Below are 15,777 nucleotides of genomic sequence, written 5' to 3'. Positions count from 1 at the left end.
ACAATGACAACAACGTGTTCAAAGTAGTTTTATAACTGCACATTCTTTCACTCAACTCTTCTTCACGTCTTCATCACGTTCAGAAGTAACTTTATCAACTGATCGTGATGACGTCAGACGGTTTAACGTCTGTGTAAAACAAATATTGTAAAACAAAATGGCGGCGGCCATACTTTAGTGACTTATTTCTTTTTTTGGGGGGGGACTACTTTTCGACTGTGTGTGTATCGATGCGCGAGAGCACACGCCCCTTGTTCCTTCCGCAGCAGTAGTTTGGTCCTCGTTCTCTGGTTCAGTGTGTGTGTGTGTGTGTGTGTCAGTCAGAGTCAGTTATCGCTAAATACAGAGTAAATTATCAAGTTATCGCTAAATACAGAGTAAATTATCAAGTTGTCGCTAAATACAGAGTAAATGGTCAGTTGTGTTGTTTTATTAGTGTTAGTCGAGCGTCAGTTGTGTCTGTTTAACCGCTCTCTCGCTCACTCTGGACTAAAACTTTGTCGACAGTCGAGTTTTGGTTTAAGCTAACTTAGGCTAACTGTTAGCATCGCACGTCGCTAAAGGAACGATGAAAACTCACTTTTCTACTGAAGACTCGCTCGTGTTTATCGTCGTTTGTTCTCTGGTTTGTTTTGGATCAACACAGAAGGACGAGACTGAAGGTGAGGAACACTTTTTTACTAAGTTTGAGTAAAATTAGCACTTTAATAACCTGGTTTAAGTCTATTTTGACATGATGATCCTCAGTTACAACAAGTTTAATTGTTTAACTCGCTCATTTTTCGTTGAATGTGTTCAGACATTGTGAAATTTGAATTATTATTGTTAATTCTTTAACTCTGGTAGAGCTGAACTAACCATTATTTCCACCGTCGTCTTGATCTGTCGGTTATTTTCTAATTCTTCGATAAAATGTAACGAATAATATAATAAAAGTTGATAATCATTAATCATTAATCGAGTTACTGACTCTGGATTTTGTTATATTTAGACCAAACACTGCAGCTGTTATCTTAGTTGTTATAGGGAAGTTTACAAAAGTATGTTTATTGAAGTGTTTTTATTTTTAAAAACGACATTTTTGCGTTTGATTCAAACGTTTATTTGACAGTTTTCAGAGTCATGTATTTAATATTTTGAGTGAATACATCATTTTATTTAAAAAGCTTGTTTTACACTTTTACTTTCACTTTGAACAAAGGCCGACAGTCATACGCACTAAGATTAGATCTGTTTCCTGTTTGGTGCAGGGGAACCGCACCCTGAACCAAGTGTGAACTCGCGTCGAAGAAAACTAGACAACGAAAGGAATAAACCATCCAGCAACAACAAATATGTGCAGAGAAACTCTCACCCTCCAATCTGAGTGTTGTGTCTGCATCACAACACTATTATTGGTGTTCAAATAGTACTATGAGCACACTAAGGTAATCAGGTTTAGAGTGAAAGAGCACGGTCAGGTCATCACTTCAATTATATCACTTAGCGTGATTATAGTACATTAATGAAATGTTTAAATCCAAGGTATTTCCACCACTGACTAAGGACACAGGTCATAGTTCTCAGTAATACAGTAATGATAATGATCATAATGATATGATCTTGAAGGAGTTCTACATTTAACCTTTTATAAATGATTTAAATATATTATGTCATATGATGTTTCCTCTCAAACTCAGGTGTCTCCAGAACGTACGTCACAGAGGGAGAAGACGCCGTCCTTCACTGTTCTGCTGCAGAAAGCCTTGAGAACAGGTTGGTAAACTGGAAGAACAAAGATAAAAAAGTGTTCCTCTACGAGAGAGGCCAGCACTATGAGAACGGGCGATCAGGTCAGGACGATCAGTACAAAGGACGAGTGTCACTTTTCTACAACGAGCTGAAGAACGGAAACGCATCCATGATCCTCAGAAACACGACAATTGAAGACACAGGGATTTACACCTGTTTACTTCCACTGTTGAGTTCTGGATGGAAAAGATTCACGATGGAGCTGATCGTCGGTGAGTCGTGGTCTTTTACCTTCTCTCTTCAGAGGTCACCACAGCAGGTCACCTCCACCTCTGTGCTCCTCATAAAGTGTCCTGGTGACGGAGCGCTGCACTTCAGAGTTTTAGTATCGTCTGTTTTAGTAATTTCAAATGTTAAATAATGGGAATTCGGACATTTGTGAATCGATTCAGAGTTGTTCACGTCTGAATAAGAATCAATGTTTTTCCCACTCTCAAACTCAGGTGTCTCCAGAACAAACGTCACAGAGGGAGAAGACGTCGTCCTTCACTGTTCTTCTGGAGGAAACCTTGAGAACAAAGTGATACACTGGAATAACACAAATGGTAAAAAGGTGTTAATCTACCAGAGCGGACAGCACTCTGAGAACGAGCAATGCAGTCAGGACGATCAGTACAGAGGACGAGTGTCACTTTTTCACGACGAGCTGAAGAAAGGAAACGCATCCATGATCCTCAGAAACACCAGGGCTGAAGACACAGGGATTTACACCTGTGAACTTCCACTGTTGAGTTCTGGATGGCAAACATTCACGATGGAGCTCATCGTCAGTGAGTTGTGGTCTTTTACCTTCTCTCTTCAGAGGTCACCTCCACCTCGTCCTCTCCCTCGTCTCCTCTTCATGAAAAACATTTTCCTCCATTGTCTGTCATTCTGTCCACTAAACAACAAATCCATTAATCAAGAAAATAACGATAAAGATCTCACAAACTCCAGATATCTACCGATACCGATATTGGTCCGATACAATAATTTTAGACTGTTTATGAACATATGAAACAAGTCATTTATGCTGAGTCATTTCAGAGACATAATTCTCCAACTGTGGAACAAATATTGTTCACCTAAAAGAAGAAGAAACAAACAGCCCAAACATGACTCAGCTAAAATGCTTTTGCTGATTTTTATTTACCTTTTTTTCAGTCTGTGCAGAGTGAAGCATGAGATATCTAGTATTTTTGGATTTTACATTTTTATCTGTCTGATATTTGATCCAGTGATTTTGACTACAGATTTAGACCGATACACATGCCTGGTTTAAGTTTATATGAAGCATTATTATTATTATTATTTTTTTTTTTCCCTCTAGAACTGGTCTACAAAAACAGATGTGGACTTGAAAAAGGTGAGTGATGATGGTCAATGGTCTTTATTTATACAGCACTTTTTCCAGGGGCGTTGACGCAAAATATTCACGTCGATGAATTTTCGTCGACTAATCGTCCCAACTCCACAGGAAGCCCATTCCACTTTTTGCAGCCAGCTCGCAGAGCAGTCAATCACTTAAGGAGACATTTCAGCAGACACACACAGACAGATAGGATCTCTATAGTTGGATCAGAAATTCCCAATACGTCAATTACGTCTGTATCGGAACCAGATACCGATACTTGTTCGGATCATCCCTATTTAAAATAGTTTAACTGATTAGCTGACCCACAGAAACTGGTTAAACTAGGGCCCTATGATTTCCGTGTTAACGGAATCGCAGAATTGGCCCATAAAAAAACGGAATCTATTGTTAAACACAGAAATTGACATAATGTGACAGAAATGCTGTCAACGTGAGGAGAAGGAACATTTGTCTGGGGAAATGTTCCGGGGAATGCTTGTGGTACCACCCGTGCATCTCCTCACAAGAACAGTAAAGCGCAGGGGCGATGCGTAGAAATCTGTCTGCACCAGATGAGGGGGCACCACCACTTTTTAAATTTATGTTAATTATTTTACTTTTAAATGTGACCAGCATTGCATGGCTCTGTTTTAAGATTCACTGGCATTTACTTCATTAGGATTTGACTTAAGTGAAAACAATTGAACAATTGAGAAGTCAGTGGATTCAAGAAAAAAGTTGCATTTCAATGGACATTTTATTCACTGACACAAAAAGCACACACTATGGTGGTTAAGTAAGGTAAAAAAAAAAAAGGGATAAAACATTTTTTTAACAGAAAAAACAGAATTAGGAAAAAAATAAAATGGAATTTGGGAAAAAAATAAAATGGATTTCATAGGGCCCTATTAAAGTTGTCTGGATGATGATAACCACAGGAATATTACATTTCTCATGCTTCTCGTGCCGTTTGTAGGAGCCTTTCAGACACCGTACCTTGGAGTTTATAAAGCATCAAATGCCCGCGTGGAGCTCCAGTGTGTGGTCAGAGGTTCTTCATCAAAGCCGAGTGTAGAGTGGAAGACGTGTGAAGGAATCTCTCTTAAAGCCACAAATCAAACAGTCTCTGAGACACAAGGACGTTACGACGCCATATGCTTCATCACTGTGACAGAGATGAAGACCAACTGCTTCCGCTGTGTGGTCAAACAGGAGGACATTTACCACATGGTTGACGGTGTGATCACTCTGCCAGGTGAAATTTTGTTATGACCACTGTTCTGCTCATGTTGTCGTCTGTGCATTTACATCCTGTTTGCTTTCTCTTTTCCTCAGAGGGCCGCTTTCAAAACCTCTACAGTGCAGGTGAAAAAGTTGTCATAGTTGTGTTACCTCTGGTTCTGGCTCTGGTTCTGGTTCTGGTTCTGGTTCTGGTTCTGGTTCTGTATCTGATCTGCACAAGATGCAGAAGTCGATGTAAGTTCTTAAATATTTGATGCCATTTAAATATTAATTGTGCTGCAACTAACGATTCTTTTCATAATCAATCAGTAAATAATTTTCTAGCATTAATCAATGACTTGTTTGATCCATAGAATGTCAGAAGATGTTGATCAGTGTTTCCCAAACCTTGATTTAGTGAAGTCCTCAAATGTCTTCTTATGTCCACAAAACAACAAGTTTGAATGATCAGAGTGTCAATAATTATCAGTATCAATAAGAGTGTCAATAATTATCAGTATCAATAAGAGTGTCAATAATTATCAGTATCAATAACAGTGTCAATAATTATCAGTATCAATAACAGTGTCAATAATTATCAGTATCAATAAGTGTATCAATAATTATCAGTAATAAGTGTCAATAATTATCAGTATCAATAAGAGTGTCAATAATGATCGGTATCAATAAGTGTCAATTATCCGTATCAATAAGTGTTAATAATTCTTAGTATCAATAAGAGTGTCTAATTATCAGTAATAAGTGTCAATAATTATCGGTATCAATAAGAGTGTCAATAATTATCAGAATCAATAAGTGTTAATAATTCTTAGTATCAATAAGAGTGTCAATAACTATCAGTATCAATAACAGTGTCAATAACTATCAGTATCAATAAGTGTATCAATAATTATCAGTATTAAGTGTCAATAATTATCAGTATCAATAAGAGTGTCAATAAATATCAATAATTATCGGTATCAATAAGTGTATCAATAATTATCAGTATCAATAACATTATCAGTAATGATCAGTAATAAGTGTCAATAATTATCAGTATCAATAAGAGTCAATAATTATCAGTATCAATAAGAGTCAATAATTATCAGTATCAATAAGAGTCAATAATTATCAGTATCAATAAGTGTCAATAATTATTGGTATCAATAAGAGTGTCAATAATTATCAGTATCAATAAGAGTAACAATAATTATCGGTATCAATAAGAGTGTCAATAATTATCAGTATCAATAAGAGTGACAATTATCAGTATCAAAAAAAGTGACGATAATTACCAGTATCAATAAGAGTGACAATAATTATCAGTATCAAAAAAAGTGAAGATAATTATCAGTATCAAGAGTGACGATAATTATCAGTATCAATAAGAGTATCAATAATTATCAGTATCAATAATAGTATCAATAATTTTCAGTATCAATAATTATCAGTATCAATAAGAGTATCAATAATTATCAGTATCAATAAGAGTATCAATAATTATCAGTATCAATAATTTTCAGTATCAATAATTATCAGTATCAATAAGAGTATCAATAATGATCAGTATCAATAAGAGTATCAATAATGATCAGTATCACACAGTGACGACAGTATTTACATTCTGCTGAGTTTACAAAGCTGTCGTCATTGATCTGTGATCAGTTTTACTAAATGTCCTGATGATCCGTTCACATCTGATACTGGAGGACCAGATCTGGACGTCCTCGTCTGTCTCTACCACAGTGATCAATGTACACAGTGAACATTTATCTTTTATTTTCTCCTGTTTCTACAGATTCAGGTATATCAACAGGAAGTGCCTCCAATCCATCCATTAACTCAGACTCCAATGATCCCAGGGACCAAAATGAAAAACCATTACTCGTTCCGTGAATTGATGCACCGATTAATCGGCCAGTGATCGGAACCGGCCCATTTTCACGTGATCGGACGGTCACCGATTCAGACATAGTGTTAGAATTTTAATAAGCCGATCAAAATGCGCAGCATCAGCAACACACGTACACGCACATGTAGTAGAGTGTAGAGCTGGGCGGTATACCAGTTCACACTGAATACGTTTTTTTTCCATTGTGATATGATTTTTAATATACGGCCGTACCGGTGTATTTGATTACACAACATCCGCGCACCCGCAGCGCTGTGGCGGTGCTGCGCCGCTGTTGTCAAGATTCAAGATTCAAGATGCTTTATTTATCCCGAGGGAAATTATTGTGCAACAATTGGGAGGTAAAAGTGTAGATGTACAAGAGTTAAAAGATACATAGCTTAACATAGCTTGTCTGCTTAGCGAGTGAGCGCTCTGCATGTAAACGTTTCATTAATGTTTATATATTCGTTTCAATCACTGAACGAAGACTGTCATATTTAAGACAAGAGTCAGGATCTTAAATCACTTGCACAAAACTTTTGATCAGCATTTGTTGGTTTGTCATTTAAACCTGTGTGCGCAGAGAGCACGAGGCATTGTTGACACGGGGCGGGAGAGAGAGAGAGAGAGAGAGAGAGAGAGAGAGAGAAAGCGAGCGAGAGAGAGTGAGGTCATTTACTTATTTGTGTGTAGGTACTATGTTGTGAAATATGCTACACATACAGGTAGTGATTCGTTTTTGTATTTTTAATTGGATATTGCATGTGAACAACATGGTTCCATAACACTGCACTTTTAAGATGTGTGTGAATATTCCACAGCATTATTTAGTTCTATATATATATTTCTATATGCTGAAAAGTGGTTTAAAAAATTGAAATCGGAATTGGCTAAAATCGGTATCGGCAGGTCATACTTCTTGAAAAATCGGTAATCGGCCCCAAAAATGGCAATCGGTGCATCCCTAGTTCAGTGTAAAGATAACCCAAAGCCCCAACCGATGTGATCCAAAAATTATATCACGTTTGTGTCTGTAGACGTGTTCAGGGTCGGTCTCTTGTGTCACGTATGAAGTTTCGAGGCGATCGGTCAATGCATGGTGAAGTTACAGAGCACTTCCTGTTTCATGGCAAACGGTCGAAATTAGCCAAACCCCATGTTAGCCGTAGCCACGCCCTTTGAATCCACAAAACCTTTGTTAACTTCCTGTCTTTGATGTGTCCAGTACAAATTATCGTGTTGGTTGGTTGGTCCACTTCCTGTTGAGTTGAGGCCGTGGTCCTAATGGACTTTTTTGTTCGTCTTGGTCTGTTAAGAGTTCCCACCAAGTTTGGGGAAATTCGGTGGAACTCAATTTTGGCTTGCTCCATCCACGTATTGCTTTAGGGAGCGCTATAGAGCCGTTATCTGTTAATCCTTGAGATTATTATTCTATCCGTGGTTTTTATGGTAATTTTTGAGAGCGTCAACGTGCATAAAAACTCTGACATAGTTCCCGTACCTGTGCATTCCTCAAAGGCTCTATAGCGCCACCTAAGGTGAAAACAGGGGCAAAATTGAGTTGCACCGAATTTCCCCAAACTTGGTGTAAAGATGCTATCGACCAAGACGAACAAAAAAAGTCCACCGTAACCATGGCCTCAACTCAACAGGAAGTCGGCCATTTTGAAATGTGTCCGTACTGACATAAAAACAGAGCAATTTGTACTAGAAACATCAAATGTGAAATGTTGTCAAAAGCTTTTGCAGATTCAAAACCTTATGGCCTTAAAACAAGCCATGCAATGGTTACATTTAAAAGTAAAATAAATCAACATAGTTAAAAAAGTGGTAGTGCCCCCTCATCTGCCTCATCTGGTGCAGACAAACGGCCCTTTTATTTCTGCGCACCGCCCCTGCGCTGTTCTCTTCTCCCTCTCCAAAGCGGTCTCTTCAAAAAAGCGGTATCAAAAGCAGACTGGATCATTTCTCTACGTGTTTTATCCCCAGATACAAATAATGATCTTTATGATGAGGATGGAGTTTCAGTCACGATGAAGTGCAGGTGATCCGAGTAGATCTGAGTAAAATGGGGTGACAGACTCTGAAGAGCAGAGCGCACTTTTCATAGTTTTCACTCCGTGGTCTTAATCTTTGTGTAGAAGACACTTTAGCGCTGCAATTAAGGGAATAACAGATGCATCAGATGAGCTGATGTCTTTAGTTAACAGCTCAAAGAGAGAGAATGTTCTCTGCTGTGAAGTGGGAGTTCAATCTGCTCTGTACGAAGCCAAGTTTTACTTTTGCGCAAAGAGACTTTCCAGTATTTAATAGGTGCTTTTCCACAGTTTACTCACTATGTTTCGACCGCCGAATTATCGATGCATCCCTAAATATAGCATCTTTATTGACAAGAACAATGTAACCGTAATAATGACGGACTTGATAGTGTGACTTGGGTTTCAGTCGGCACCTGGACAAGCGTGTGCTGCGCCGATTACATTGGGGGAACGTGCGCTCTTTTCCCCGGTATAGAAAAATCCGCGGTGTATAAAAAAATCTATTTAAAATAAATAAACAAGCAACGCTTAGCCTGGGGGGGGCAAGTAAGTGGCCCGCCAGGCTTATAATACACTGGGGGAAACCCTAAAATTCCCGGACCCGTGCATTGCTCAAGGGCTCTATAGCGCCCCCTAAGGTGATTTCCCTAAACTTGGTGTGAAGATGTTCGTCGTAAACCATGGCCTCAACTCCACAGGAAGTCGGCCATTTTGAATTTTGGCGTTCATTTTTGCCGATTTGCGCCCTACGCAAATGAGTGAAGTTTTAATATATTTTATGTCTCTAGTGTTTCCTGTGCGTGGCTCTGTGTAACAGACCATAGATTATTAATGTCAGATCTAAAAGATCGTGGAGATGATGGAACAACAATGAATCGTCCAAAGATATTTTTATATTCTGTATATATTTATGAAAGTGTACTTAACTCCAGCTGTTACACAGAGGAGAAGCTAAAAGTCAATCACTGTCATCTATACAATCCTTTGAGTTTATATTTTTACCACTTTAATGAAAGAATTTCTATATTTTTAAATACGTCTTTGAACAGGTGAGTTTGTTTCAGTGTCAGTGTAGCCTGACCTGTTACTATGGAAACACATTTCTGTGTTAGATTCTTTAAAGAAATTAGTAAATAGTGTTTGTTCATGGATTCACTTTGTCCAAAGGTCCACTGTGTAGAATTTAGAAGTCAAAGTTTTGCAACATGTTTGTTTAGTTTAACCTCAGATTGACTGAAGAGTCGATCAGTGAAGAAGATTATTCATAATCAAATTAAAAAAAATAGAAGATACTATGTCAGGTCAAATGACTTGAGGTGCATTTATGACCACAAGGTGGCAGCAGCAGTAAGTGTTTGGTTCCTCTTGGCTCCACGGGGTGTTGAACACCCTCAAAAGTGATGACATTTACCAGGGTCACTGAATGCATCTCAGTGTCTCCTCTAAACTCCTGCTCAGTTTGTTGTTGTTTACTTGTGGAGATTTGCTCTCCGAAAGAATTACGTTTACATTTCGGACATAATTCAAAACTCTGACGTCTGATAATCCAGAGTGAGATTGGAAGAACTTTTTCTTTTATTTTTCTTAAATGTCCTGAATGCCATTAAATCTACACACTGGTCCTTTAAAGAGACATATAATGTGTTTGCACTGTTACTGTTTATGTTTATAAGGAACATTTTTAAGCTTCTGTGTATTTGTAGAATCTGAATGTGAACTGAAAGTTGATTTTTCAGTGAAAATTTTGAAGAAGTTTTTAAAAGTCTATATTTGATAAAATCAAGTCAAGCCAAGTGTTATATAAGTTTTATGTATTTCATGCTGTGTTATATTCTCAGGTAAAAAGACACTTGTGCCTTCTTCATATATACATTTGTCATGTAAAATAAAGTGTTTATTTTACTGCCTCTGTTGTTTCTTGAAAACTGAGCGTCAGAAAAACAAACAACAATCAAAACAACAACAACAAACAATAATAAAAACTGTTAGCGTAGTTACGTCACAACGCTATTAAAACGACCAAAATGATGATATGATACGTCATAAATGTTAGAAACGTGATGGTATGGTCAGACATGTATGGAGGATCATAAATGACATTATGATAAAATAAGGAATACAAATAAATACAGGAACTGATAAAAGAAACATTTAAAAAAAAAAAAAACTTGAACGCATCGCATTTCAAATAAAAGTACTTGAACGCATCACACCTCAAAAGTACTAGAAAGCATCACAGCTCAAATACAGTACAACACAAAAGTACTTGAACGCATCACAGCTCAAATACACTACAATGTAAAAGTAAGTGAATGCATCAAAGTTCAAAAAAGTACTTAAACGCATTACAGTTCAAATAAAAGTACTTGAACACATCACAGTTCAAATAAAAGTACTTGAAGGCATCACAGTTCAAATAAAAGTACTTGAAAGCATCACGGCTCAAATACAGTACAACACAAAAGTACTTGAACGCATCACAGCTCAAATACACTACAATGTAAAAGTATCTGAACGCATCACAGTTCAAATATAGTACTTGAACGCATCAAAGTTCAAATAAAAGTACTTGAACGCATCACAGTTCAAAAACACCTCAATGTAAAAGTACTTAAACGCATCGCAGTTAAAATAAAAGTACTTGAACGCATCACAGTTCAACAACACCTCAATGTAAAAGTACTTAAACGCATCACAGTTCAAATAAAAGTACTTGAACACATCACAGTTCAAATAAAAGTACTTGAAGGCATCACAGTTCAAATAAAAGTACTTGAAAGCATCACGGCTCAAATACAGTACAACACAAAAGTACTTGAACGCAAGACAGCTCAAATACACTACAATGTAAAAGTATCTGAACGCATCACAGTTCAAATATAGTACTTGAACGCATCAAAGTTCAAATAAAAGTACTTGAACGCATCACAGTTCAAAAACACCTCAATGTAAAAGTACTTAAACGCATCGCAGTTAAAATAAAAGTACTTGAACGCATCACAGTTCAACAACACCTCAATGTAAAAGTACTTAAACGCATCACAGTTCAAATAAAAGTACTTGAACACATCACAGTTCAAATAAAAGTACTTGAAGGCATCACAGTTCAAATAAAAGTACTTGAACGCATCACACCTCAAATAAAAGTACCTGAACGCATCACAGCTCAAATACACTACAATGTAAAAGTACATGAACGCATCTGAACGCATCACAGTTCAAATAAAGTACTTGAACACATCACAGTTCAAAAAAGTACTTTAACGCAGCACAGTTCAAAAACACCTCAATGTAAAAGTACTCAAACGCATCGCAGTTCAAATAAAAGTACTTGAATGCATCACAGTTCAAATAAAAGTACTTGAACGCATCACAGTTCCACAACACCTTGATGTAAAAGTACTTAAACGCATCGCAGTTCAAATACAAGTAATTTGACGCACCACAGTTCAAATACACTACAGTGTAAAAGTAATTGAACACATCACAGTTCAAATAAAAGTACTTAAACGCACCACCGTTGAAGTCAGTCTCCGTCTCCAGCCGGACGCGCAGTTGTCCTGCTTTTTGCAGTAGCTATTGAACGCAGCACACCTTTGACGTCGCATAATTGGGTGAAAGCGCTGTCGATCAAATCTGTCTGATTTGTAACTGGTCAAAAAACGTAAACAATGCTTTCACGTGCTCTCTACGTTAAAGGTTAAGTTAACGGTGCTGCTATTAAAAACAAACACGCTCGTGGATGTTTCCGGAAAGAGACGAAAGAGAAGCACAGTCCGGAAGTGTTGTTTGTTCAGTTTGAGTGCAGTACGTCAGTGGTGTCCGAACGCTGATTTATTTATATATATTTTTTTTTAAACAAAACTTAAAACAAATACAATAAATCCAGTGTTATTTAATAATTTAACCGGCGGAACAGACTTTTTGGAAACAACCTGGTTGAACGATAAAGTCTATAAAACGGCCACACTCGTAAACACCAGTAGTTTTAAACACCATTTAAAGAGCTGTTGATAAATTAAACGCATCTTACCTCCGTCACAACAGAACAGCAGGTTTCCCGCTCGTTCCCCGGAGACGAACCTCGCGCTCACGGTTCCGAATTAATGTCGAATTAATCCCGGTTCTGTTGTCAAACTTTTCCTCCATGTTTGAAAAAATAACCGCCGTGGGTTTGAGTTGAGTCACGTCACGTCACGTCACGTCACGTCACGTCACGTCACGTCACGTCACGCACGTCACGTCACGTCACGTCACGTCACGTCACGTCACGTCACGTCACGTCACGTCACGTCACGTCACGTCACGTCACGTCACGTCACGTCACTTCAGGGTTTTTCTTCTTTTCTGATGTTTTATGGCGGTTGGCAAACAACGATTTGGTGCATTACCGCCACCGTGTGGATCTGACTGAACTATTACTTCAAAAAAAGTAATATTATTATAAGAATATATATGTATACGTATATATATATATACATATATATGTATACAAATATATGTATATACATATACACGTGTATAGATGTATATACGTATACATATATATACACATACGTATATACGTATGTGTCATATACATGTATATATATGTATACGTATATACATGTATACACATAGGTATATATGTATATACCCATGTGTATATATGTATACGTATACACATACGTATGTATGTATATACATAAAATGCATACATATACATGTATACATATACATGTATATATACACATATATACATGTATATACACATGCTTATATAAGTATGTGTATACATGTATCCGTTTATAAACGTATATACGTATACATATACACATACGTATATATGTATATACGTATGTGTATATATAATCGTATATATACACATACGTATATACATATACAGTGTTTGTCTGTGGCTGAGGGAAAAGTTTCGGACGGGATTAAAACAACGAGAAAAAAAAGTCACTACGTGGTGGATTTTCAGGTGTTTATTTCTGAAATGTCACAAACCCCGCCCCCCTCCGCTCCCCTCCCATGATCCTCCTGGTTTTATTACAACACGTCACGTTGACGTCACAGAAACCGTCTGCGACGTAATCAGACGTTTACAAAATAATCAAAGAAAACAATCCCGACATCTTAAAAAAAAGAAAAACCTGAATAAATAACCGTGTCAAGTATAACGTCATTTAAATGTCCGTCTGTCGTCAGAATCTACGATTTATTAGATTTAAGTGATGGTCCGTCGTGACTGTGGTCCCCTTTACGTGTTTAGAAGATTAGAAGCAAATTATTTAAACATTTCCGACAAAAATAAACAAATAAAATGCTCAAATAAACATTAAAGTTTGCGAGTGTAGGTGGAAAATAAACAACTTTGTAGTAAAGCCAAAAAAACACATTTATCTAAAGATCGGGTCGCTTTTTTTAACAGCGTGTAAGAAATACTGCCCTCTAGTTGTGAAGTTGGATATCGCAACCAAATGACAAAACTCCGTTTAGCGTCCGCGGACTCGTCTCGAGAGGCAGCGTTTGGTTTCGAAGCTGAATTTGACTCAGTTTGAGGAGATTAAACATAAACTTCAACAGAAATTTCCGTAGATTATATTACTATTAAAAAACGCTACGCTGATGTTTTTGGCGTGAAATGATTACGCGACGACGCGAGGTCAACGAGTTTCCTGCGACGCTCGCGTCACACGTTTTTAATCTGGAGCGAAACTAACGTCAGGAAAAGCTCATCGGCGGCGACACTGGGACAACGCCGCCCCCTTGTGCCCATTTCTGGAACAGAACAGGGAATATATTTTGTGGATTGAGTTATTTTTACAAAACCCCACACAAAAAAAACCAACCCTGTGGCAAAACACGAGGCGGATTTTGTTCCGCTTCACCCAGAGCCAGATGAATCACTCAAACTTTATGCTAAGCTAAGCTAACTGGCGGTTGATACACCTGAGAGGTTTTTCCCCGTTTAGTTTCAGAGCGAGTTCATCGTCGTCTCTGCGGGTTTTTACCGTCACAGACTTCAAAGTTTTCCGAGTTTTGCGACCTTTTCAAGAAACGATCTCAGAAACACGTGAGCGACGAAATTCGATCCTTTAAATCCGAGCCGACGCCCACTGAGCCGTCTCACGCCGCAAACAAAAAAAAAAAAAAGTACAGTGTTGTAAAATTCTTCGTAACTTCCAGTTAACGCAGCGAAAAAACGCAAAAAAGATTATCCCGAACGCTGGGATTAACGTTAATGTTTTCGGGATTTTAAAGTATTTTAACTGTAATCAACATTTTTGATTCTTTGACGTCGCGCTCACGATTCCTCCAGTGACGACTTGAATCTCAAAACTCCCAATTTAGAATCTCAAAAGCCTGACTTCAAATATCACAAGCCTGACTTACAATATCAGAATTCTGAGTTTAAGCTCCAAATTCCGAATTAAAAGAAAATAAATTTAAATCATGGAATTCTGACTTAAATCACAACAATTCTAACTTTGAATGTTAGAAGTTTGAATTAAGTCTTGGAAATCTGACTTAAATTTGAGGATTCAGAATTTAATCTTGGAGATTAACGTTTTCAGGATTTTCAGTGACGACTTTAATCTCAAAACTCCCAATTTTGAATCTCAAAAGCCTGACTTAAAATATCGTAATTCTGAGTTTAAGCTCCAAATTCCGACTTAAAATCTCAGATGCAAAAATTCCAAAATTTGAATGTTAGAAGTTTGAATAAAGTCTTGTAAATCCGAGTTAAATTTGAGGATTCAGAATTTAATCTCGGAGATTAACGTTAATGTTTTCAGGATTTTTAAGTATTTTAACTTTAATCTGCATTGTTGATTCTTTGACGTCGCGCTCACGACTCTTCCAAAGAGGACTTTAATCTCAAGATTCCAACTTTGAATTTCACCATACATGACTTCAAAGACATTTTAAGCCCGATTTAAAATCTCAGAATTCTGAGTTTAAGCTCCAAATTCCGAATTAAAATCTCAGACGCAAAAATAGGAAAAAGAAGAATAAGAACTTTTCTAAAAGTTAGAACCAAGTCTTGAAAACCTAACTTAAATTTGAGGATTCAGGATTTAATCTCGGAGATTAACAGGATTATGAAGTCTTTTTCACTCATAATCTACAGTTTTGGACATCGTTGATTCTTCTTCTTCACTAGCGACTCTTTCTCAGCAGGAACCAGGTTCCAGGTTCCGTCCCAGTGATTTTGTTTGGATCGGAAACACACAAGATTTATCGGAACAGGAAACGGAACAAATTCTACGATCTCGGGATCGTACACAGAAAAAATGAAGTATAATCTAGTATAAAGTCACCTCGTGTACCTTTACCAGAATAACGTGTGATACGAGTCGTGTGCAGACGTTTCCAGATTCATGTTTGGGCCTCGATTTTTATTTACTTATTTGTTGTTGTTTTTTTTTTTTTACAAAAGGCTTCAGAGTACAATGAATATTAAACTAATTTTCATGTCCCCCCCCCTCCTCCCCCCCCTCTAACGTCTA

General features: G+C 37.4%; 1 protein-coding gene across 1 annotated transcript; it reads left to right on the top strand.

Annotated features, from left to right (window-relative positions):
* Positions 1 to 432: 432 nt before the first annotated feature.
* On the top strand, positions 433 to 10,065 carry LOC310942320 (CD276 antigen-like). Its single transcript, XM_083907693.1, has 7 exons — positions 433 to 662; positions 1,680 to 2,003; positions 2,235 to 2,561; positions 3,101 to 3,136; positions 4,101 to 4,379; positions 4,460 to 4,600; positions 6,144 to 10,065. The coding sequence occupies exons 1-7, from the start codon at positions 569 to 571 to the stop codon at positions 6,239 to 6,241; spliced, it is 1,299 nt and encodes a 432-aa protein (XP_083763819.1). The 5' UTR covers positions 433 to 568; the 3' UTR covers positions 6,242 to 10,065.
* Positions 10,066 to 15,777: the final 5,712 nt, after the last annotated feature.

The sequence above is a fragment of the Microchirus variegatus genome, assembly GCF_963457635.1.
Source record: "Microchirus variegatus genome assembly, chromosome: 21".
Classification (NCBI taxonomy): Eukaryota; Metazoa; Chordata; class Actinopteri; order Pleuronectiformes; family Soleidae; genus Microchirus; species Microchirus variegatus.
Note: the sequence above shows the minus strand (reverse complement) of the source record. Positions and strands in the feature narration are given on the sequence as shown.

Bases quoted from the DNA above. Each gene is read 5' to 3' on its own strand.
- LOC310942320 (XM_083907693.1), top strand. From the start codon at position 569: ATGAAAACTCACTTTTCTACTGAAGACTCGCTCGTGTTTATCGTCGTT. The intron at 3,137-4,100 runs GTGAGTGATGAT...TGCCGTTTGTAG, and splicing joins CAGATGTGGACTTGAAAAAG to GAGCCTTTCAGACACCGTAC. The intron at 4,601-6,143 runs GTAAGTTCTTAA...CTGTTTCTACAG, and splicing joins CACAAGATGCAGAAGTCGAT to ATTCAGGTATATCAACAGGA.